The following is a 22117-nucleotide window of genomic DNA, read 5'->3' on the forward strand; positions in this document are numbered from 1 at the left end:
TACAACTATAATCTAACAGGACCAACATGTTAACGGCAGCAACTAACACACAAGTTTATATATTGGCCTGTGACTGTGGCAGCACTTTGACCTACTAACATTGTAAAGGTGATGCAGCTGAAAATGCATCAAGGTCAACAGCATTTAATGACTGTTACAGTGTGTAGTGGCCCAGTAAACAGAAACTGAACTGCTGTTAAAACAAGTTCAGATTATCTGCAGCACGTTAAAAATTATATTTAAATCACATTTATTCCAGTTTGGTTTTTTTTTCAAGTAGGCTACTCGCACAATCCAACCACCCATAATCTCCAATATATGAAACTATGAGCATCAATCAGTGCGATCAACTGCAACACGACCAAGTCTTCTTCGTAGACGTGTGTCATGTTTCTAAAGCTTCACACATTTTTGAGTATGGATTTCATTCTGAGCTGAGGATGAGTGCACCAGCGCTGGTTCATATCGTAGCCTATTTAAACGTGACGAGATCAATGTTTTTATACTCGCTAATTAATTATAAAAGTGAAAAAGAAAAAGACAGGTCTTGTTTAACAGACTAATAAGGTACCATCTACGTTATTTTTCTCTTCTGCCAATATCAATTTCTGAAATTGAATGCTCTGAGATGTTTTCAGACTCCACGAGGAGGAAGGAGACAGAGGAAAACTTCGGGTTTGCTAAAGAAATGTTTGTTTCACTCAGTAAGTAACATTGGTAGCTGACTAACACCAGTCAACGTTGGCTCTGTTTGTGGAACTGAAAACCCCGAGTTGACCTCAGCACAGGGTGACAAACCGCTTCCTAAAATGCCGCCCTGAAGATTGTTCAGCCCACGTAAACAGGCATTAGACAACGAAAAGCACAGGCAGGAAGCTCTACCACTCACTTAAAACAGAGGAACATCACAAACTATCTACAGAGCGAGCTCAGAAATGATTACAGTCGGTAGAAGAACGGAGGGTTTACACTTTATGTTGACCTTCACATTCCACATTAATAAGCATAATACTCAAGAAGTGGTTTTCAAACAAATCGTACACTTAATCAAATTTGAAGACAATTATCAATGTATCTGTCAACATTAGTTGTGTATCGGAACTGTAAAAACAACTAAAAATAGCTAAATTGTAATGAGAAATTCTGAGATTTTTCTAATTATTTTTACATTATAAATATTCTTTATCTACAAATACAAGGCCACAAGTTGCGCCTAAAAACCCATAAGAAGAAAAATCTAGCAATTTGTCACTTTCTTTACGCATCAATATTTTCTCAGTAGTTTCAACCCACGTTAATAATTTGCAAATGTGTAAATATTTATTGATAAATATTTTCAAATTGAAATGATTTGTAAGTTGACATGAAACTATATGATTAGTTTTGTTTTGTGTTCTTAACAATTCACTGCCTATTCTCCAGTTACACATACGTGATGGGAGGTTTTAATCCTTCACACACATAATACATTAACATTTAAAATGTCCTCCATCATGCTTACAACTATAATGTGGAGTGTTTTTTAATTATTAAGCATTGAATTGCTCCTTACAAATGTTAAATAAGAAGGTTAAGGTAAAGTGTTATAAGGAATAATAAATAAGAGGCATAAGTGTGGCAACAGTGTGAGAAGATAAGAGAGAACCTGGAAATTAAACTATGTGCGACATGAACAGTGACAAACAAAAAGTCCACATCCAGTCAGGTTTCAAACTACTCGGTTATTACTTGTAACAGCTTTAACATTGTCATTGTATCCATTGCAGTGGTCATTCACTACTGTATGACCATTTAAAACGATATCAGTTCACTAATGTTGCCTCTGGTTCGTCCTGAACAGGATAAAGAAAAAAATTTACTTTTGTTGTCTAGTCTAACAGAAAACACATTTACATAAAAGAAACCTGTTGTCCTGGATTGATAACGGTTTCTGAGGATTTGCTCGTACCATTTATGGCTGATTTTAAAACCACTTGTCTCCCCTGTGGCTGGTTGTTTTCTCTCCATCTTTGTCCAGTGAGACTGTCTATTCGCGTGTGTTGTTTTCCTCATGCGGCTGTTTGTTCAGAAAGACGTTACACTAGTTTCTTGGCCTCAAAGAAGCTTTTGAGGTGCTTCATCTGCCAAATGCCGGTGACAATGAGGATGAGTGTCTGAGCGATGGACCACCAGAGAACACGCTGGTTGGTGCTCTCGCTTGTCATGCGGAAACGCTCCTCGCGATACTGAGAAGAAAATACAGAGGGAGGTCAGTGTGGTGGTCTACAGCAACAGCAAATTGACATTTTATCTAAACATGACTCTGTGTACTTTGATCGTACACTTCCTTACTGACCCGCTGGTAGTTCTGCTCCTTCTGGATCTGTTCGACTTGGTCAAGAAGCTGTCGGACTCGTAGCTGCAGCTCGGTGAGTTTGTCCTTAGCAGCAATTTCGGGGTAGTTGTTGGTATGTTCTCCAACCTGGATATCTAGGTGCACTTTCTGTTGGTAAGCAGACACACACAAAAAAACAGAGTAAAGCAGCGTCTGTTGTGAAAACCTCTCTTATATTATTCTTATGAACAGGATTAGGGCGATAAAGCCTAGTCCAAGTTGGAGGATGCGACTAAAAAGTTACGACTGGTTTTACAAAACTTAGTAAGAATAAAGACAACAGACCTGTAAAGCCCGAAATGTGTTATGTTCACGCCACAAAGTTTATTTGTTTTTGTTTTTGTTTTTGGTCCGTCCACCTTATCCCGTGAGTTCTCGCAACAGTGGATCGTTGTCCGCATGTTGATTTGGCACAGTTTTTACACCGGTTGCCCTTCCTGACGCAACCCTCCCCAATTCTGCCCGCCTTGGACCAGCACTGCACAGCTGGGGAGGGGAATGGGCTGTTACGGGTTCAGTGTCTTAACCAGAGACACTGCGACATATAGCCGGGACCAGGGATCGAACCGCTGACCGCTGAGGTCCGTGCCTTACCAACTGAGCTAAGTAAGACAGTATTGCAAACCAGCACTTTAAACACAGCAAATGAGTTGTGTATGAGCTAACTGGGGGTTTGGTTAGTTAGATTAGGGAGCTCATGAGCAGGCGTACTGATGACGTCATTAATGATGTCATGTAACCACCTTTGAAGTTTGCCTTTTAAGTTTGTTTAACTAGTTGTCATGGAAACAACTACTTTATTTGGATTTTCTAAAAAAAAAAAAACTTCTCTATTAGGTGGATTTTGCCCCTAGATCAGTACAAGTGATATAACTTTTAGTGACAATATTGCTTAAATACTATATGTCAACTTTGTGTTTTTATTAAGATAGATTTCTGGGTGTCCGTTCCCTTATTTAGGTGGAATATAAAAGCTATGGCTTTCCATGGTACAGAACACAGTGTGTTTCAGTTTGCTTGAGCCTGAGCTGAAGATAGGCTTTTTTATACATAATCTCCTGACAATGAACCTTATGAAAAGCGCTTTATAAGTGCAGACCGTTTATGTGACAGGAAGTCTTTTTCTATTCATTTAGATGGAAAACAAACTACTACATCGGTTTTAAAAATTTAAAAGCAGGGACTACGTTCATACCAGCTTTCCTCCTGCAAACAAAGCCATCTTGGTGGAGTTGGAGTGCAGACAAATCTGGTGTTCTCCTGGAGTGTGGGAGGTGAAGGTAAACCGTCCCTCTGACCCATATTGACGAGAAAGGATAATCTGGGAGAGTTAACAGATGACATTCTTTTAATTTATTGAATTTATGCATTGCTTACAAGTGCCTTTCTTATTACCACCCCTTCTGTGTCTACCTTTGTTTCTGGATCCTTGATCTCAACATGCATCCCAAGTCCTGGGGTGGATGGGAGGAAGGAACTGGTCTGTTTGTCCCACAGTTGAGTCCTGTACTTTCCTGTCCAACAGGAAAAACAACCGGTCATTGAGTTTTCATTTAAAAAAACACCACTAACATAGCTCAGCACTCGGGAGTTGTTTTAAAACATCCTGCCATACCTCATCATTCTACATAGATACATGATCTGTACACAAAATAAAATTGGAAATGTGACCTTTGAATTATTTCTGTTGATCCCAGCAATTACATGTTTGCAATGGATATTTAAATGTCTGATCACAGATTTTACGTTTGACTGCATTGTGCAGTGTGGGCGGTGCAAATGCATTTGACTGATGGCGGCTGAAGGCAAGGTTTCACACAATACTGTTGCAAATACAATGTAGTGAGAAGTACAACTTACATCATCAGGGAGAAAGCTGCGAAGAAAGCTCCTGGATTGCAGTTATTAGTGTGAACGCAAATTGAGATGTAATGCTGCAACCCACATATAACCCAGAGGAAATTACACTGTTTTCCATTTAAGGTTTGCAACTACTCTGGATGCCATAAACTAACGATTCTCTTTGCTACCGTCATTTTCACTGCACTATATTTGCAGCTGTTAGCATGCGATGCTACTTAGCTATATCCAGCTGGTCCCCTCACGGCAGCTTACCAATAACCATGGTCTCGTCGGGAATTTCCTCAATGAAGCATTTTTTCTCCGTCTCTCCTATGTGGAAGTAGAGAGCGGAACTTGGATGAATCCAAGCTAGTGTTAAAAGAAGTCCAGCAGCAGGCGCACAGAGCATCATGTAGCCTCTTTTACTTTGCGCACAAGCTGTGATGCTGCGGTCGTATGGCGTCCGCTGCGGAAGACGGAAGGGGATTTCCTGTGCGTTGGTATCATTTTGCCCTGCATCCAGCCTCTCAGGCAGCTCACGCACAAATCTAAGAGCAGGGCTCGATGTGGTCTTTACTTGAAAAACATCTAAAAACGACAGATTACTAAAAGTTCACAGAGCAACTACAATAACATGCTTTAGAGTGCGGGACTGCCTTTGTGACTTGGACTGTGGCTTTGAGACGAGACTTAAAGGCTGATCATGAGGTTCTTCCGGCAAGCTGCTCGAAGAGAAGCCCCGCTGACCTCAGCAGCTTGGGGATCCTTGGCAGAACTGGGTTTAGCCCTTGAGGTGGGATGAGTTCAGTAGGAGAATTGGATTCTCTTAAGCCTCAATAAAATGTAATTCTTAAAATAACAGGCTGACAGTAAAGAGAGGCTTGGTGTGGGTAATTACACAGCTGTGTCCAGCAGGTACAGGGCCTGGCGGTTTGGTCCCCAGTTCGCCAAGTCAACAACTGTTCTTGGGCACTAAACACTGAACCCAAAGTTGCTTGTTACACGTGTGTTCCTCCCTTGTGCGTTATTTTGGATACAGGAGTCTGTCAAATGACAATGACAAACAACATTATACATCCTACAGTATATGGAAAGGATGAGCACCAAACATAATATTCATTAAATAAGTAATTGAGGCCATTTAGAAATTTATATATGAAATAACTAAAGGTCAGGTTGCCCAATATGCCCCTTAAATGTAATTTAACGACTCTTGTGGTTTTACTGAAGAGACCAAATTTCCAGCCTTCAAGTAAGTCCTGCCTGAGAGGCAACGCTCGGGGAACAAAAGGTGCCTCTAGCTTCCTGGGCTGACAACAGTCGCCTCTGCGTTTTCTGATAACCTAAGGTTTATCTTAAACAAAGATTGTATATGTACCGCGTTATAACATTAGCAAAATTTTATGCAGCCAGGTGAAGTTGGACGGTGTTCGTGTCTGTCAACGAGTGCCAGTTTTCCCGGCGACTGCTTCGCTAAGTTATCGAAGGTAGCGTTAGCTCGTGAGCTAAATTGCTAGCTAGTTAGCGTTAGCCTGCTGGCTACCTTGGATTAATAGCGTTGTAATTGAAGTGGCCGTTTGTGATTCCGACACTCGAAGAAGAAGAAAGGGTGAGAGGACTTTTATACCTGTAACTAATGTTCAAACGTCTCAAATCGGTCACATTCATTTGTCCCTTGAGGTCAAATGTGAAGAAAACTCGTTATTACATTGTATTATACGTGACGGGGGTAAAAGGTGGTTTTGGTTGGTTCAGCTGTCAATACTCCCTGAAGGGGCCGTTTACTTACGAAAACTCCTAACTAACGCGCCTTGTGTCGGAGTCGAGCCTCATGGTGCTCGGGATGATGTAATGTTATTCTCGTAACCTGTTACCGGTAAGTGTGGGAGTAAGAGCAACTTGCGTGTGACACCTCTCCGTTCCATCAGCGGGAAGCTGTAATCAGCCTTCCCGGTCACTTGAGCGATCAGAAAATAGCCCTGGATTTTAGAATTTGGCAGCGGGATGAAACTGAAAGTGAAAGCCCACCATCTCAGGCTAACTAACGACAGGCTGAGGTGCAGGACGCCATGTGTCAATATGTGACATGCAGGATTGTTGTTGGCATTTAAAAAGTGTCAAATGGGGGCTTAAAAGGCTGACAGCGAAAATCTGGGATATTTTCATGTAGCTCAAACTGGGAATGATGTGCAAGTGTGGCGATTTGGAGACAAGAAGTTAAGTCAAATGAAGAATATTGGCGATTCTGCAGGATTTCTAAGCCTGCAGTGAAATGTACAGGGCGACTTAACAATACTTTCAACCTATTGGTTTTAGTTTGGGGGAGTTGCATACTTGAACACATAATCATGTAGCAACCGTCCACAGCCCCCCAGCATTGATGCCACAATGCCACAGGGAAATAAATCAGGTGATAGCTGGGTTTATTTAGACCAACGCCACACTCCTTACTAGACTGTGGTTCCAAATGCTTGTCCCTAAAACCCCACCCAAGGTAGTTGGCCTTGTCTCCCTTCCTGAGTAATAATGTAGGTGCGGCTGTTTATTTAAACACGTGCTTAAAACTCACGGAGATCTGACCTTTTGTACAAAAGAGTTTACATGGGCTTGACTTCGACGTCCGACATAAATACAGCAGAACCAAACATTTCTCTTCTTTATCATTAGGAGTTTATGTGTAACTCCTTGTGTCATTAAATCTTTAAAGATGTTACATATTCTTAATGTGGTCTCTTTGTCCACAGTGTGTGCAGTATAACGTGTACGTGTTTCTATAGGGATGGTGCAGCCCCAGCCTGATGGCACGATGCAGTGGGATATGTCAGGAGAGGAGAGTGGAGGGGCCCTCAGGGTCCCACCAGAACTGGCTTCAAATGAAGTGGTGACCAGGTTGCTGTGTGACAACCAGCAACTTAGAGGTAGGACATATTCCAATAATTTAAAGAAATAAAACTATATTCACTCCAATTTAAGCATAGTACATCTCTGATATTGATGCTAGAGCTAGCAGTTATCAATAGGATCAAATAGCCTTTTATAAATGGTGCAGAGTATGGTCATATTGATGGAACTGATCACAACGCCTTAGGAAAAGGTTAATGAAAAAGTAATGTGATCGCAACAAACTTGTGTCCACCTACCTACCTACCTCTCTTTCGGCCTTCTATCTTCTAGAGGCCTTGCGGCGCAGCAACTTTGCCTTGCGTCAGCGCTGTGAAGAGATGGAGGTATGGCAACGAAAAACTAGAGACGAAAGAGAATTTCTCAGCTGTCGTTTTCATGAGGCCAGGACCCTGGTGGAGAGGCTGGCCCAGGAGAACAACTCCTTACAGAGCCTGGTGAATGGACCAGCTTCCCCCTCTAGCCACTGTTGCAGCTCCAGCCAGACTGAAGAGCCGCAGGGACTCCCAGCAAGGAACGGTCCGCTGGACGGACCACAGGTTAGCTAGCTGAGATTACCTCATAGTCGCACATGATTAGAGATTTCCATCTTTTAACCTTTGCATCCTTAAAGAGCCCTGGGATGTTTTAAAATACTTTCACTTTTTTTGCAGTATATTTTCCTGTGTGTTTACAGTAGTTTACTCCTATTGCTTCTTTGGTAGTTACTTTTATTTTGACACATACTAGTCTCAAAAAGTTAGGGAGATTATCGAAAATCTAAAAGGTTCATGCTACAGTTATATTATATCATGAAAGTTGGGCATTTGAGTAGAAGCATGCAATGGTAATTTTCTCATCTCAAACAATTTATTGAAACAAAAGTGGTGGGTATACAACAACAACAAATGTCAACGTCTCTCGTCAAGCTTATCAATTGTTTGGTGTCGCCTTGGTCTCATGACGTGCAAATGTGAAGAGGACTGTTTAAATACAAACTGTTATTAAACCAGAACATTTCGTGGTCGATTCGTGATCCATGAATCATGTTGTGATTTTTGCTGTTAATCCCCTTTTTAGACAATAGCATGTTATGCAATAAGTACGGAAACACTGAACAGTTGGTTATTAAAGGTCAAATTAAGTTCACCTGTTAAGGTTATAGTACATTGTAGGTGCATTCTGAAATTTCACCAGAAGGTTGATTATCCCTAACTTTTTCAGTAGTGAATGCAGTATATGATCTGCATGTGTAGCTTATTTGAAAATATACAAATAGAGATAGTCAGTGGAGAGAAATGAATGTTTTGGAGGGTGTGGCATTACTCTGCTAACCCTTTTTTACTGTAGTAACTTGTGTCTCTGAAGTCTAAAACACTTTCATTTCCATTTCCATCAAAATGAATATTGAATTATGTATTAAATGTGATACTGACTTCTTTGTAAAATGCAATTAGTTAATGCAAGTAGAGAAATGGACAAAAGCAGGAGTAAATAAAACTAAGAAGATTATGCTGTTACTACATCTCTTCTTCATCATCATCATCCTCTTTTTAGTCACCAAACAGCAAAACTGTGCATCAGATACCCTGCTCACCCTGTTAAGTCCCAGCCAACTGAGCGTTGTTGAATGTTCTGTCCCCTCCTGCTCACCGCCATAATCCGTTCTGTGTATTTGGTATAGCTGAACTCACAATAATGTTGTTGTCTTTAACCAGAAATAATTTCCAAGCCATAGCACCCATGACAACAGTATCTATGTACACATGAAAGGTTGCAGGGAAAACGGCTCCAAATAAAAGTAGACTTGTGTCTGCAGAAGAATAATTGTATCCTGTTCACATCATTTCTTTCAGACTTTAGATCAGCGGGATAGGAAGCAAGTTGAAGAGATGGATCAACACACACAGACCATGCCGCCCCGCAGCCTGGTGAGATGCTGATCCTGGGTGTTTGCTTTGAGTGTTCTCTGTATTTGCCTGTTTTGCATCTAACGGGTATGTCTGTGTGTCTAGGGGGATGCAAGTGTGCATAGCTCCTTGAGTAGCACCCTTCCCTCTCCCCCGATCTCATATTCAGAGGTAGTGGGAGAGATAATTGGCAGGGATAATGGCCAGGTGAGCCTGATCCCTGCATCCTTATTACACCCGATCAGATTCCTAAGAGTTACTCTGGGTCCCTCCCACCTCTGGTTTTAAGGTGCAGTCAGACCAAAATTCACCGGGTGAAATGTGCTCATGTGGCGTTAGGAGAGCGAGGAAGGGGAAGGAAATGATATGTGTGAGGTTGTAAATATGCAGTGCAGCAGATGGCATGGCTCACAACAGGAGTTCACAGACTTGTTATGTAAACGCTCTTTTCACACGTTTCTTTTTGTTTAACCCCTTGTCAGTGTCATTCACCGAATTTTTTTCACCCCTTTTTGCACAGGCATGAATGGGAAGCAGATGGTCTGACTACACCTTCAGAAATCCAGACTTCCTGCTCAGTAGAATACTACTAGATAGCATGTGAATTGGACACTTTAACCACAAAACCTGGCTTTAAACGCCCTGTAGCCTTTAAACATAATCTAACATCAGCCGTTATGGGAAACGTCTGAGTAGGAACACTGGATTGAATGGATTTCATTTAAACGGCTTCTTACTTTGATGGAGCATAGTATTAATACTCACTGTTATAACCCACCACTTTATGTCTTTTTAGAATCTCTCTGTCTACTTCGATTTTTTTGCTTGGTGTTGTGCCCCAGCCCAGGGTAAACACTGTCTGTGCTTACTTCCCTCCTCTCATCACTAGGCCCTGCCCCCACTCATCCTCAGTTCTTTCTCTTTCTCTGCAGCCCCTAGAAGGTGCAAACGAGTTCCTGCAATTGCTGAAGTGCCACAAGGAAAAATTGGAGGAAGGGATGAGAGATCTGAGAAGGAAGAACGAAGAGCTGGAGAGGGAAAAGGAGGAGGGAGAGAAAGAGAAAGAGCAGATGTGTCAGTGCATTGAGCAGCTACAAGCCAAACTTGCCCAGGCTCAGGTAAAACCATGTTCCAAGCATGTTCACGTTCTCCCAGAGGAACCCGTGCATTAATCTGGTGCTACAGATGAGCAGGATAGACATAAGCACATAACAACAGATAAACCTGCTTGATAACTTGAGTAAAAGCTCAGTACAAGACGGATTTTCAAATTGTAGGTCAATTTAAAGCTAATGATGAATTAAACGACAGCACCAACTGTAGCTCAGTCTGTAAGGCAGTCGTCCACGGACCACAGGGTCAGTGGCTCCATCCCCGGTCTCTGGGCAAGACACTGAAACCCCAACAGCCCATTCCCATCCCCAGCTGAGGGATGGTCTAAGCCCGGTAGAAACTGGGGAGGGTTGCGTCAGGAAGGTCATTCAGTGTAAAAACTGTGCCAAATCATCATGCGGACAATGATCCGCTGTGGCCACCCTGAACTCACGGGATAAGCCGAAAGGACAAAAAATAATAATAATGAATACATTTTGCTATGCTAAATACTTAAATTTGTTCTCTAAGATTTACCCTTATAAGTGTTTTTAATCTTATTGATTTTGGTTTCAAATTTCTAATTGGTTACCATTATTGAATCTAAATTATAAGACATAAAAATTGACTGATAAAGTACAAATAAAAGGCAATGATGTGCTATGGGCAGCACACATTCTGTATTGTATGACATCCTTGGATATTAAATCACACGTACAAGGGCAATTTTCATATTGCTTTCATGCTTGAATTAAAGCTTAGGGAAATATCAGTCGTATTTAGACGTATCTACGTAATGATTTTGAAATCAGTGTACACAAACTTTTCCAATGTGGGTGTTTTACACTGTATTTCATTTTAAATCACAATCAAGAAATACAGATGTGGACACAAGAATTTGCTTTAAATCTGATTGAAAAAACGTTTATGACTGTGTTCACAGGCAAACAGTGTTGCAGAGGAGGCTGTTCAGCAGCGCAGCGAAGCACAACACTCCTCTGACTGGTAAGATATACAAAACACTGTGTGAATTGTTGGAAACTAACAGCCCCAAACTAACGTATTGTGTTCAGCTAATTGTCATTAGCACCTTTTGGACTGCAAACTGTTTTTTAATCTGAGCTATACAGTTTGTCTGCAGCATTTCTTCTGAGTGGAAAATGCTTTTTTTCTCTGCTTAGTAAAATCCTCACTGTTCAGATATCTCCTTCTTCTTCCTCCTACTCTTCCTCTTTTTCTGTTCCCTTTTCCAGCTCTAGTCTGGCTAAACTCACAGAGCAGCTTCAGGCCACACAGGGCAGGTGAGCCCACAGCTCTGTGTGGCTTTTTCATTCTCACTAAGTGCATGTCTGCCTTTCATGCTTCTCTCCAGTGGAACCACCATACTACTTTTCAACTGATTTGGTTTCCTGTGTGTGGTTTTTGCATTTCGTCTTCAATTATTGAACAAATATAGAAGAAACATGTAGGTTATTTTTCAGACAACTGCCATGTAGGACATATTTTTACTATTTATTATACTTATATGAATAGGTAGGGGTTTATAAATGTTCTTTTATTTCTGAAACCCTGCAGTTGCTGTCCTTTCATGAAAGGTTTAAAATATATTTGTTTGTATATTCTGGTTTGCAAAGCCTTCACCATATAGTTATAAACTGTATACAGTTGAGCCATGCATAAAATATCAGTCCCGCATCAGTAATAGTGATGTTATACCACTGTAATGCAATAAAGCTTTTTAGGGGGGAGGGGCATAATGATTTGGAAATATGTATGTATGTATGTATGTATGTATTTACTTATTTATTTTAAAAAAGGCCCACAAACAAAATCATAAAAAGAAAAATTAATACTATAACAAAGGCCAAACCAACCATCCAAGTGACTACATTTCTCTAATTAAAATAGGCTAAATAAAATTACAAGATTAAAGATTTGTGATGCTACTTGCACAACAGTGGAAATATCACTTTTATAACTACTGTAATTAGAAAATCAATAATTAGTGGTATTGTAATATCAGTAATATTGCAAAAGCACTATTGATTTTATTTTCTAACAAATCACTCATGATTTTACATATTCTCTTGAAAAAATCTTAAGCAATGTCAGATTTCAATTTGTTTTTTTTTTTTATCTTGACATTATTTGTCCTTCATTACTTTTGTAAGTTTTAAGTTATTCATCCACACCTGCTCTGTATATTCTACAGCATGTTACATATAAGCATATTGGATTGTAGATCTGTTTTGCTGGAAGTTATGAATCTGTGATTTCTGGGCAGGTATCGGGATCTGGAGGAGAAGCTTGATTACCTGCAGAAAACTTCAGCCCAGCGGGACAGAACTGAAGCTCTGCTCAAACAAAAGGAGAAAGACTGTGCTCAGGTATCACCTGTGAAAATCCAGAAGCTTACTACTGCTAGCGTTACACATTTACAGCGCCGCTGGAAGCAAATTACTCATCAACAGCTAGTCTGATATTGTATGTGTTTTTGCAGCTGCAAAAGGACTGTGAGTCTCTGAAAGCTCAAGCAACTTCCTTGCTTGGAGAACTGAATGAGAGGCAGAGCTGCCTGGAGAAAAGCGAGATGGAACGCAAAATGTTGGAAGAAAAGTATGTTGTCACATCAGCAAAAATTTATACCGTGCACAGTGTCTTCTGTGGGTTCACCTGTAGATGTCTATGTTTGCTGATGCCTTCATTTGTGTGTAGGCTGTGCAGCAAGATTAAGTCCCTGCAAGTGGCAGAGCGGGAGATGGAGCAGCAGAAGAAGCAGCATCATGTGGCCATGGACAAGCTGCTGCTGCAGACCCAGAGCCTGGAACAAGCCCTAAAGACAGAGAGACATGTCGTCACAGAGGAGAAGTGGGTTTAGTGAATGCATGCACACAGACATGGCACTGATCCCTTCCTAGTTATTAGCTTTCTGTACGAGTATGGGATTTAGGTTTTGGTCGACAGATTTTGTCTGTTGTCTTACAGATGCACAATCATCTGCTGAACCTTCAGACAACAAAAAATACATTGTTAAATTCGGTATTTGGCAAGTTCCCTTTCTTTCAAGTATTTTCGAATAGGATCACTCCAGAAAAATATGTACCACAAGAGGCAATGAATTTCAAACCATTTTTTTCATCCGATCTGATCTTAACAGCAACTTTCTTACCAATTATAATAAAATGGGGAGAAAGAAAACTTTTCACATTTTTTAAGACAGGAGGCTTATGGCTACATTTTAATCTGCTAATGGTGTTTGTAGAGAAGTAGCAGTATTGAAAAGTTTTCACATGACACACTAAAGAAATCTATAAATAACTGCAGCGTTGCCCAATTTAGACTTAAAATCTGTCAAAAACATTTACCACAACACAGGAGAATAAAAGTACATATTTGAGAGATTCTCAGCAGATGAGACTTCAGATTGATTTCCTAGCTGCATATACACCTGAACTACAGCCTTGAGTTTGACTGCTTCTTGAGTTTACTGAGAGTTGAATCTTTGCTTTCATACACGCCCGCTAACAATTTATTTTTAAAATCATTTAAAATTGCTGCAATATGCCACATTTGCACAAAGTAATAGGGACTATCTGCCCAACTCACTGCATAAGGCAACATTCATTTGTTGATGAGAAGTTAGGCACCATATCGTTGCTATAATAAATTCAGATGGAAAGAAAGACAGAAAGATGGCTGACTAGGAGAGAAAACGACTCCGTAGCTAATGCTTTTATACAAGGAGACTTGCAGCAGCCAAATAAGGGTTCAGTGTTTTGCCCGAGGACGTTTTGACATGTGCCCTGGAGATACCAGGACTGACCCTGTGGTTTGTGAAAAAAAACTGCTCTACCAACTGAGCCATAGCCCCCCTGGTTACACTGTACAGAGGAGTAAAATTCTGTTTCCCATATGTTCCTCAGGAAAAAACTGACACAGCTGCAGCATGCCTACACATGTCTTTTCAGAGACTACGATTCTAAAATGAAGAATGAGGTAAAGATGCATTTAATAATTCTCGTTAGTGTTGCTGTGTAGGTTATGGATTCATATCTTGACGTTCACGGTATGTGTTGTGCGTCTCAGGGAGGAGATCTGTCCAGACGACTAGAAGAGGCAGAGCGAGCACTGGCCCTGAAGCAGGATCTGATTGATAAACTGAAGGAGGAGGTGGAGCAACAGAAAGGCTCACTGGAGACTGTTCCTGTCCTCACTGCACAGGTACATCCTACACCTGTTGAGCAGATCTGCAAATGAGTTGGGTTAAACAAGGACTATAAAGTAGATAAGGATTCTTGACAACAGACTGGCACAGTTTAATAAGTCATTAGTTACTGATTAGTTTATGATTTAAAACATTCTGTTATAACTTTCTGTTATTCTAAACTGGGAATCTGGTTTAGCCTGTCAGTTTGATATAATACTATCAAAGATCAATGGCTTTCAGCTTGTCCCTTCAGGGGACAAACAAGGCTCCAGATATGGACACATTGCAAATCAATGTGGGTCATTGATTTTGCATGTGTCTTTACGCCGGATGCCCTTCCTGCCGCAACATCCCATTTTTTTGTCCGGGCTCGGGATCGGCACCAAGGTTGCCCTTGGTGGCTGGGTGGGGCCACACCTGGTGCGGTACGATTCAAGCCCGCTGCCTTCTGCATCCCAACCCAATGCTCTACCACTGATCCACCAGGCCCCCTTGTGCACAAATACTGTATTAGTCAAGAATACTGTGTTAGTTACAACCACTTGTCTCATTTCTATGTCTTTCCCACTGTGTTTGTGTTTGCTCAGGCTGAGATCTACAAGGCAGATTTCCTAGCAGAGCGAGAAGCCAGAGAGAAGTTGAACCAGAAGAAAGAGGAGCTGCAGGATCAGCTGAATCAGGCCCTGGCTGAGCTGGATAGATTCAAACAAGAAGCCACATCACGGTAAGTGAAAGTTGGTTTCTGTCACAAAGCTCAGTCTGTCCACAAGTCTCCTGTCACCATTGAGCCAGAGTTTCATAGTCCTTTGCTTTGCTGAATTTCTCTCGCCATCCTCAATATCGGTTGTCAATAAGATAATGCATCTTGAGGTGACTTAAGACTAATATCTCATATATGAAAGCCAGACATACATTCATATTTGTGCTCTGTGTTTATAATAAATAAACAATTGTCAATATATATTTAAAGTTGAAATTTCTCTGCTTTACCCCTGTAGAGCACGTATGGAGCAAATGAAGCTGAGACACCTAGAAGACTTTTCGACGAGGGCTCAACACATTCCCCCTCCACAAAGTATTATCACAACCAACCCTCATGCGCACACAAATTCACATATTTACATGTTCCCATGTTTTGTTTTAATGTGTGCATTTGTGTACGTCTTTAAGCCTTATAACTGTATTGTAGGTCCCTCTGTACTCTTGAACTCTGCTTAATGATTTGTTCATAGATTCATAAGCCTCTTTCACACATGCACTGCAATCCTGAAATTCGCTCCTGTGATTATCTGCAGTTTATCCTGCAAGCCCCCTTGTACAAAGTCCAGATTATGTGCATGGGTCTGTGCGTGGATAGAGCCCACTGCTCTCTCGACTGCCACTTTCTTTTTTTTATTGCACGGCTCTAATGTGCTGTACATAAAACACGGTTTACCGCAGCCTAATTTTTTTTTTATCATTTTTTATCATAATCCTAAGCGTATAATGTATTTATTAATTGTGTTTTCTCAAGTTAATTACATGTTTCTTTCTCTTTTTCCTTAGATGTGTTCGCTGGTGCAGCTTTTAACACGGTCCCCCCTGCACCCTCATTCCGCAACCAGGGTTTGGGTCCAGTTGGGGATCAAGGGGCAGCTGGAGCTGAGGAACTGCCAGATTTATGTTGTCCTAAGTGCCAGTACCAGGCTCCCGATATGGACACATTGCAGATACATGTCATGGACTGTATACAGTAACATTATGTGGACACAGATGCATGCAGCACGCACGCACACACTGGCAAATATATAAAGCGGTATATTTAGGTTTTTTGACATTCGGTGTGTCTGTGGCTAGTTGTGTGCACAGCCTGGAAAAATATGTTTGGTAGTTGCACCTTTATCTCTCTGACATGCACAGACACACACACACACACACACACACACACACACACACGATTACATTCTGTTAATGTCTCCAACTACAAACTGAATATGTTGAAATCAAAGTTTCAGTCAATGACAATATGAACAAGTAAAAGAAAAACAACAACAGTATAGTGCTTTCCTAAAACCTCCCCACGCTCTCTGGTACTGCTTCAGCTTTTCCATTCCGTCTCTGACCCATGCTTTTTCCGTCCTTTATGTCTCTCAGCAGTGGTTTAGAAATCTCCTCTCCTTCCTCGTCCCTTGCCTTACTTTGGAGGTGGCACGGCAATACATATATATCCATCAGTATTTGTACAATATCTCCTTTTACTCTATTAGTGTAGCACACAAGGAGGTAAATACACACCAGGGAATAAGTGTGTAGACTTTGATTGCAGAATCCATGTTTTACAGTAATCAATAATCATTGGCCCTGATGTAGTAATATATTGAAAGAACTGACAATTCAGAAAGGTAATTATTTCCCACAAAGGAGATGACACATAATAATGTGAATTACTAGTAAGCTTTACAAAGCTAGGAGTATTTAAATATGTTTTGGTTGTAAATGTTGATTGTCTGTCTGCATTACCTCAAAACATGTATTACGTATTAGAGATGGGTTTACTCTTTATGAATCAGTAGCCATTCTCTCTGTTCTGTGCCCCTGCTTTATCTCTGATGCTCGACCGAATCTTGAACTCCACAGCCCTCTCGTGCCCGTTATTCTGTCTTCTCTTTACCTGTGGCACCTGGCTGTTTATCTCTTTGAATGTAATCATATTAAAGTTCCTTCACAGTTTGTGTGAATATTGTCTGTAATTATATATCATTCAGTGCAAAGAATATTGTTTCAAACTGTTGAAGATTTATGAAATAAATTGGTTATTCAATAGTCTTTGTGTGTGTTTGGTCTCATGGGTCCTGGGCATAGTGTAATTGGAAGAAACCCTGTCCAACAGTCAAATTTCTATTTCGTCACAGCAGCAAAATTTGAAGTAAATTACTTTTCACTACACAGCTTCACAGCTACAATATGATGAACTCTGCTGCAACTCAAACTCAACCAGTAGGAAAATCGAGTGCTGGTTAAAACTTGATTGCATATAAGTAAATTGTGCATTTGATACTTAAAAAACTAGCTTGATGAAGAACATTACATACACATTTGTTATATCCTGATGCTATTGATTTAAAAGATTTTTAACGTGCAAACAGTGTTGAGATAAACTAATCACAGTGATCTGGGAACTGCTTTCTGTGCTCTGCTGTAGTAACCCATTAATCATATCGCTTTATTGACATTAGAACCTGCATGAACCCAGTGTTTTCATGCAAACAACTTCACTAACTAATCAAACCGTGTTTGCACACTGTCACTACCTTTGGTCCACTATATAAATGTGCTACTCGCTCATCACCCTCCTTCTGACCTCCAGAGGCCTCGCAGTGGAGCGACCAAGAAATGAGTCGGTGTTGTGAGGAGCTGAAGAAACTGGAGGAGGAAAATGAATTTAGGCATCGCTTCCAGATGGCCAGGGTCATAGTGGAGAAGCTGCTCCGGGAGAGGGTCTTCATACAGGGGCTGCGCAGGAACGGACGAGACTCCTCATCTAACGACCACCACCGCTCCAGAAAATCAGAAGACCTGCAGGAACGCAGAGGGGCATTGAATGCACCGCAGGTTAGATACATCTGTTTCCTCATATTCACATACTGTCAGGTGTATTATATACTTTCCTCTATTATTTTTCTAATTATCACACTTCTTACTTTCAATACAGCTCAATATTAACACAGACGTTAGAGTAATGCATCCTTTTACAGTCACCGAATCATTAAGCCGCACCTGGTAAGTATAGGAAAAGATAATAGCTTGTAATGGGTAATTACCACATGTAATAAATAGGTCAATACATAGAATCTACGGTTGAAATGCTAAGAAAAAACTCAACGATGTACTTTGTAGCTGTTACTGGTGGAGGTTGGTGATTCATTTGTGTGCTCCCTAGGAAAGTACAGAACTAAATCACAGAAACACCTCCATTACTCATCATTTGAAGTTGCTAATGTACTTACCAGAGATCTATGTTGGTACCAGCCTAATATGAATTATGTACTATTTAGGAAAGGGAGTTATAAATAATAAACACATAGTAGAATTATCACCTTTTCTGACAGTTTCGACCTAAAAGCGGAGACAGTATAACATTGTAAAAGTAGAATTCATGGCAGAGCTGCTGTATTGGATTGCATAAAATTGTACAGGTGGTCATAATGTTATGTTAGCGACAGAACAAAATTCCCAGCGTGTAAGTCTTTGCTGTTATTTCATGTTCTGCATGAAGAGGAAGTGTCGCTCTTGTTTTAATTGGAAATGTGCCTTAGAGTCGGCGCAGTTCACTTCCTCTTTCCACGTGCTTTGCTCCCGCGCGGGAAGGTGGATTTTTTTTTTTTTTATTTTGTTGCACACATGATGGTAAAAGACTTAAATCCGTTGTAAAGCCAATATATAGATTTTTATTGTTATTTAGTGTGTGAATTGTTTTCAAGTGTGAATCTGCTAATTAGAGCAGAAGTTTGAGTCTAACAAAGGTGAGATGCTGGCATGTACTGGATTTTTTGTCTGAATTTAACTTCCCACTATGTACTATGTATTTTCACTATATTTACCAGGTAATCAATAAAAGAGTTACTGGTGTTACTAATGCAATGTCACAGCAATTGATCCATTTTTAGAATTTCTGTCAGCTTATATAAAATTTGCGGTGGATTTTTTTGCTTGGTGTTGGTCGTCCAGCCCAAGGTGAACACGGCCTGTCTGTGTTTGCTTCCCTACTGTCCTCACTTCTCCCCGCATCCTTTCATCCCTGGTTGTGGCGTGTCTCTTTCTGCAGCATGTGGAAGGTGCAAACGAGTTCCTGCAGTTGCTGAAGAGCCACAAACAAACAATGGAAGAGGGAATGAGAGACCTGAGGAGGAAGAATGCAGAGCTAGAGAGGGAGAGGAACAAGGGAGAGAAAGAGAGACTGTGGATGCAATGCTGCATTGACCAATTGCTGGCGCAGGTAATACATATTCAGATTGTCCCTCAGAGGAATCAGTGCACTGATGTAGTGCTACAGCTGAGCGGGATAGACAGAAAAAAACAGAAACCTGTGTGACCTGTGAAAAAAAGCTTTTAAATCTCAAAGAAGAATTTTTTTAATTATAAGTCAAGCAAAGGCTAATGAAGAACTAAATCAGAGGCAGTTAGTCTAACAAAAAATGTATATGGTTATCCAACTGCAAAGATGTGCTTTTTTTTAGCAAGCTTTTCTCTTACTCTCTTACTTTAAGTCGAATTCATTAAAACCTTTTGAATTGGGGACTTTTTTCCACTTGTTTTATTCTTGTAATGATTCGTGACTTAACAGTTATCCGTCTGTGTTCCAGATGATGTGATGATGTGTGTGTGTGTGTTCCTTGTCTCTTTCAGGGAGGAGATCTGTCCAGACGACTAGAAGAGGCAGAGCGGGCTCTGGCCCTGAAGCAGGATCTGAATGATCAACTGGCGCAGGAGTTGGAGCGACAGAAAGGCTCACTGGAGACTGTTCCTGTCCTCACTGCACAGGTACTGTACAGTCACACAGCTGTTGAGCACATCTGCATCCTGGGTCATGAATGGCTTAATTAATGAACAGTTGGATATAAAAGTGGGAATTGTGAGAAGTGTAAAAGCCCTGTAAAAGCATTCGAAACAGAACAAAATTACGTTGTGGCTATTTCTTTAACATTTTCAGCTATTTGTGTCTGGTGGTCACATGCTCCTATTACTCACTTTTGTCTCTTAGTGATAATTTATTTACTGTGGCTCTTAAGTCATTGGTGCGTGCGAATGTGAATGTGGGAATTAGTGAATCAGAAGCAACATTACAAAGTGTGTGACTTTTTAAACAAGAAATATGAACAATCCCATATTCACACAAGTAGCATTGCCCCACTCTAATGTTGTACCTGTTGTGCCAAAATCCAAATGACTGATGACTTAAGTTACATTTACCCCCCAGTCTCAATGTGTTTCCTCAGGTTGAGATCTACAAGGCAGACTTCTTGGCAGAGCGAGCAGCAAGAGAGGAACTGAACCAGAAGAATATGGAGCTGCGGGACCAGATGAATGAAGCTCTGGCTGAGATTGAAAGGCTCAAACAGGAAGCCACAATATGGTAAAAAAAATTGTAAAAAGGAATGAAATGCATACCCATGTTACGTTCCCATTTCTGTTATGATACCAATTTGTGCCCTGAAGGTGGCAAATGGTTTAGTCTTCATTTTGCTTCCGTTTTCAAAGTTCACGACTCTTTATATCTGATATTACAGCTGAATCCACGTGTTCTTTGTCTCTATTAATAAATATTAATATTTTTTTCTCCAAGACATTTGTTAACACATGTCGTTGTTTACCTCTCTAGTGCATGTATGGAGCACATGATGCAAAGACACCTGTGCTTTCCCACATATGCCCCACACACTCCCCCTCCACAAGGTACTTTACATTTACACCTACAAATAACATTCAAAAAGATGTTTCTAATTTTTACTTTATTTTTTTTTTTTCAAAACGTTATTGAGGCTGTTAATTTTTATGTGCATGAATATGTCCACCCATCCATTCATTATTTGTAACTGCTTATCCTGTTTATGGTCGCGTGGGGGCCAAAGCCTTTCCCAGCTGTCATAGGGCAAGAGGCAGGGTACACTGTGGACAGGTGTCATCAGAGGATGCCTCAATATGTGAACACTAAAAATCGTCTAGAACAGCTATTTTAAACAACATGTTATTAAAATGTTAACGAAAACCTTGACTGTCAGTCACAGTTCTTCAATTGAGTTGAATTATTCTTGCAAAGCAGACTGACAGCATCTTCTAGCTGCATCTGCTTATGATTTGTTAATCTAACTGGACGTTCTCCTAACTCCAAGTGACCCAAATTTTACCACTTAGGTTCGCTTTAAGTACTCTGTCTATCCTTATGTTTTATGGTTTATTTAGTAGAGTACTTGAGTAGAAAAAACTCAAGTAAATTCCCATTTTTTTCGTAAGTTCAGTATAGAAAAATGCACATTAGTTACTTTTTTGCCACTGAGAATTGTCCATCATGTGCAATGCTGTTTGGTTGCCACTTAAAGAAGTTGTTTTACCCGGTTTTATTTCTGTCCCCTCAGGTGTGTTTTCCAGTGAAGCTTTTAACATGGGACCCCCTGCATCCTCATACTCAAACCAGGGTTTGTTACCAGTCAGGGAAAAGGGTGCAGCCACAGCTGAGAGGCTGCCAGATTTTTGTTGCCCTAAATGCCAATATGAAGCAACAGATATGGACACACTGCAGATACATCTTATGGACTGTATACAGTAACATGAACCCAATTCCGCACACAATGAAGCCAACACACACATCTCGGTGCATATTGTTTCAAAGTGATGATGTAAGAAATAAATCAGGCTCTCATAAATAATCCTTGTGTGTTTATTCTTGTGTGACCTAAGTGTAATGTGAGTGGGAAGAAACCACTTTGTCTATCAGTGCATTATTCATCACTCGGGTGGGGGAAGCAACATTGTAAATATATAACCATCCATTTACCATTTACTACTGATACCAGAAGTTATCTTGTAGTTATGAACAGTTACAATTTCTGGTGCAGGAATTAGCAAGTCTCTCTCTCTTTTTTTTTTTTTTTTTTTGTCTTTAGCATAGAAATCTATTTTTTGGTGAATAAGGTTAAAGAGATTTAATTTAAAATATTAATACGATATCCCTCATTTCACAGTAAATTGGAAAACTGGAAAATAGAAAACTAACTTTTACTTTTACTAGTCTTGAATTACTTAATTCACAAATGCAAATATGAAAAGATGAAACTG

General features: G+C 40.4%; 3 protein-coding genes across 7 annotated transcripts; 2 read left to right on the top strand and 1 right to left on the bottom strand.

Moving 5' to 3' along the window:
- Positions 1–959: 959 nt before the first annotated feature.
- tmed4 (transmembrane p24 trafficking protein 4) lies at positions 960–4690 on the bottom strand. The gene is made up of 5 exons (XM_067525666.1): positions 4490–4690; positions 3788–3888; positions 3570–3695; positions 2336–2482; positions 960–2225 (listed from the first exon to the last, which is right to left on the bottom strand). The coding sequence occupies exons 1-5, from the start codon at positions 4626–4628 to the stop codon at positions 2076–2078; spliced, it is 663 nt and encodes a 220-aa protein (XP_067381767.1). The 5' UTR covers positions 4629–4690; the 3' UTR covers positions 960–2075.
- Positions 4691–5491: 801 nt separating this feature from the next.
- Positions 5492–17110, top strand: LOC137139012 (NF-kappa-B essential modulator-like). 4 transcript variants are annotated; one of them, XM_067525650.1, is made up of 16 exons: positions 5492–5825; positions 6994–7134; positions 7391–7656; positions 8953–9027; positions 9112–9213; positions 9939–10124; positions 11042–11103; positions 11352–11399; positions 12383–12485; positions 12599–12714; positions 12814–12966; positions 14022–14094; positions 14185–14319; positions 14893–15029; positions 15304–15380; positions 15851–17110. In XM_067525650.1, exons 2-16 carry the CDS (start codon positions 6996–6998, stop codon positions 16039–16041), a joined length of 1863 nt encoding a protein of 620 aa, XP_067381751.1. In that variant the 5' UTR covers positions 5492–5825; positions 6994–6995; the 3' UTR covers positions 16042–17110. The 4 variants fall into 4 exon arrangements, with proteins under 4 accessions (XP_067381751.1, XP_067381752.1, XP_067381753.1 ...); XM_067525651.1 differs by lacking the exon at positions 11352–11399; XM_067525652.1 differs by lacking the exon at positions 9112–9213 and having other exon boundaries at positions 5494–5825.
- A 107-nt stretch (positions 17111–17217) lies between these two features.
- On the top strand, positions 17218–21713 carry LOC137139016 (NF-kappa-B essential modulator-like). 2 transcript variants are annotated; one of them, XM_067525662.1, is made up of 6 exons: positions 17218–17896; positions 19110–19280; positions 19691–19825; positions 20281–20417; positions 20664–20737; positions 21418–21713. In XM_067525662.1, exons 1-6 carry the CDS (start codon positions 17678–17680, stop codon positions 21606–21608), a joined length of 927 nt encoding a protein of 308 aa, XP_067381763.1. In that variant the 5' UTR covers positions 17218–17677; the 3' UTR covers positions 21609–21713. The 2 variants fall into 2 exon arrangements, with proteins under 2 accessions (XP_067381763.1, XP_067381764.1); XM_067525663.1 differs by lacking the exon at positions 20664–20737 and having other exon boundaries at positions 21418–21575.
- Positions 21714–22117: the final 404 nt, after the last annotated feature.

This window comes from Channa argus, chromosome 13, assembly GCF_033026475.1.
Source record: "Channa argus isolate prfri chromosome 13, Channa argus male v1.0, whole genome shotgun sequence".
Classification (NCBI taxonomy): domain Eukaryota; kingdom Metazoa; phylum Chordata; class Actinopteri; order Anabantiformes; family Channidae; genus Channa; species Channa argus.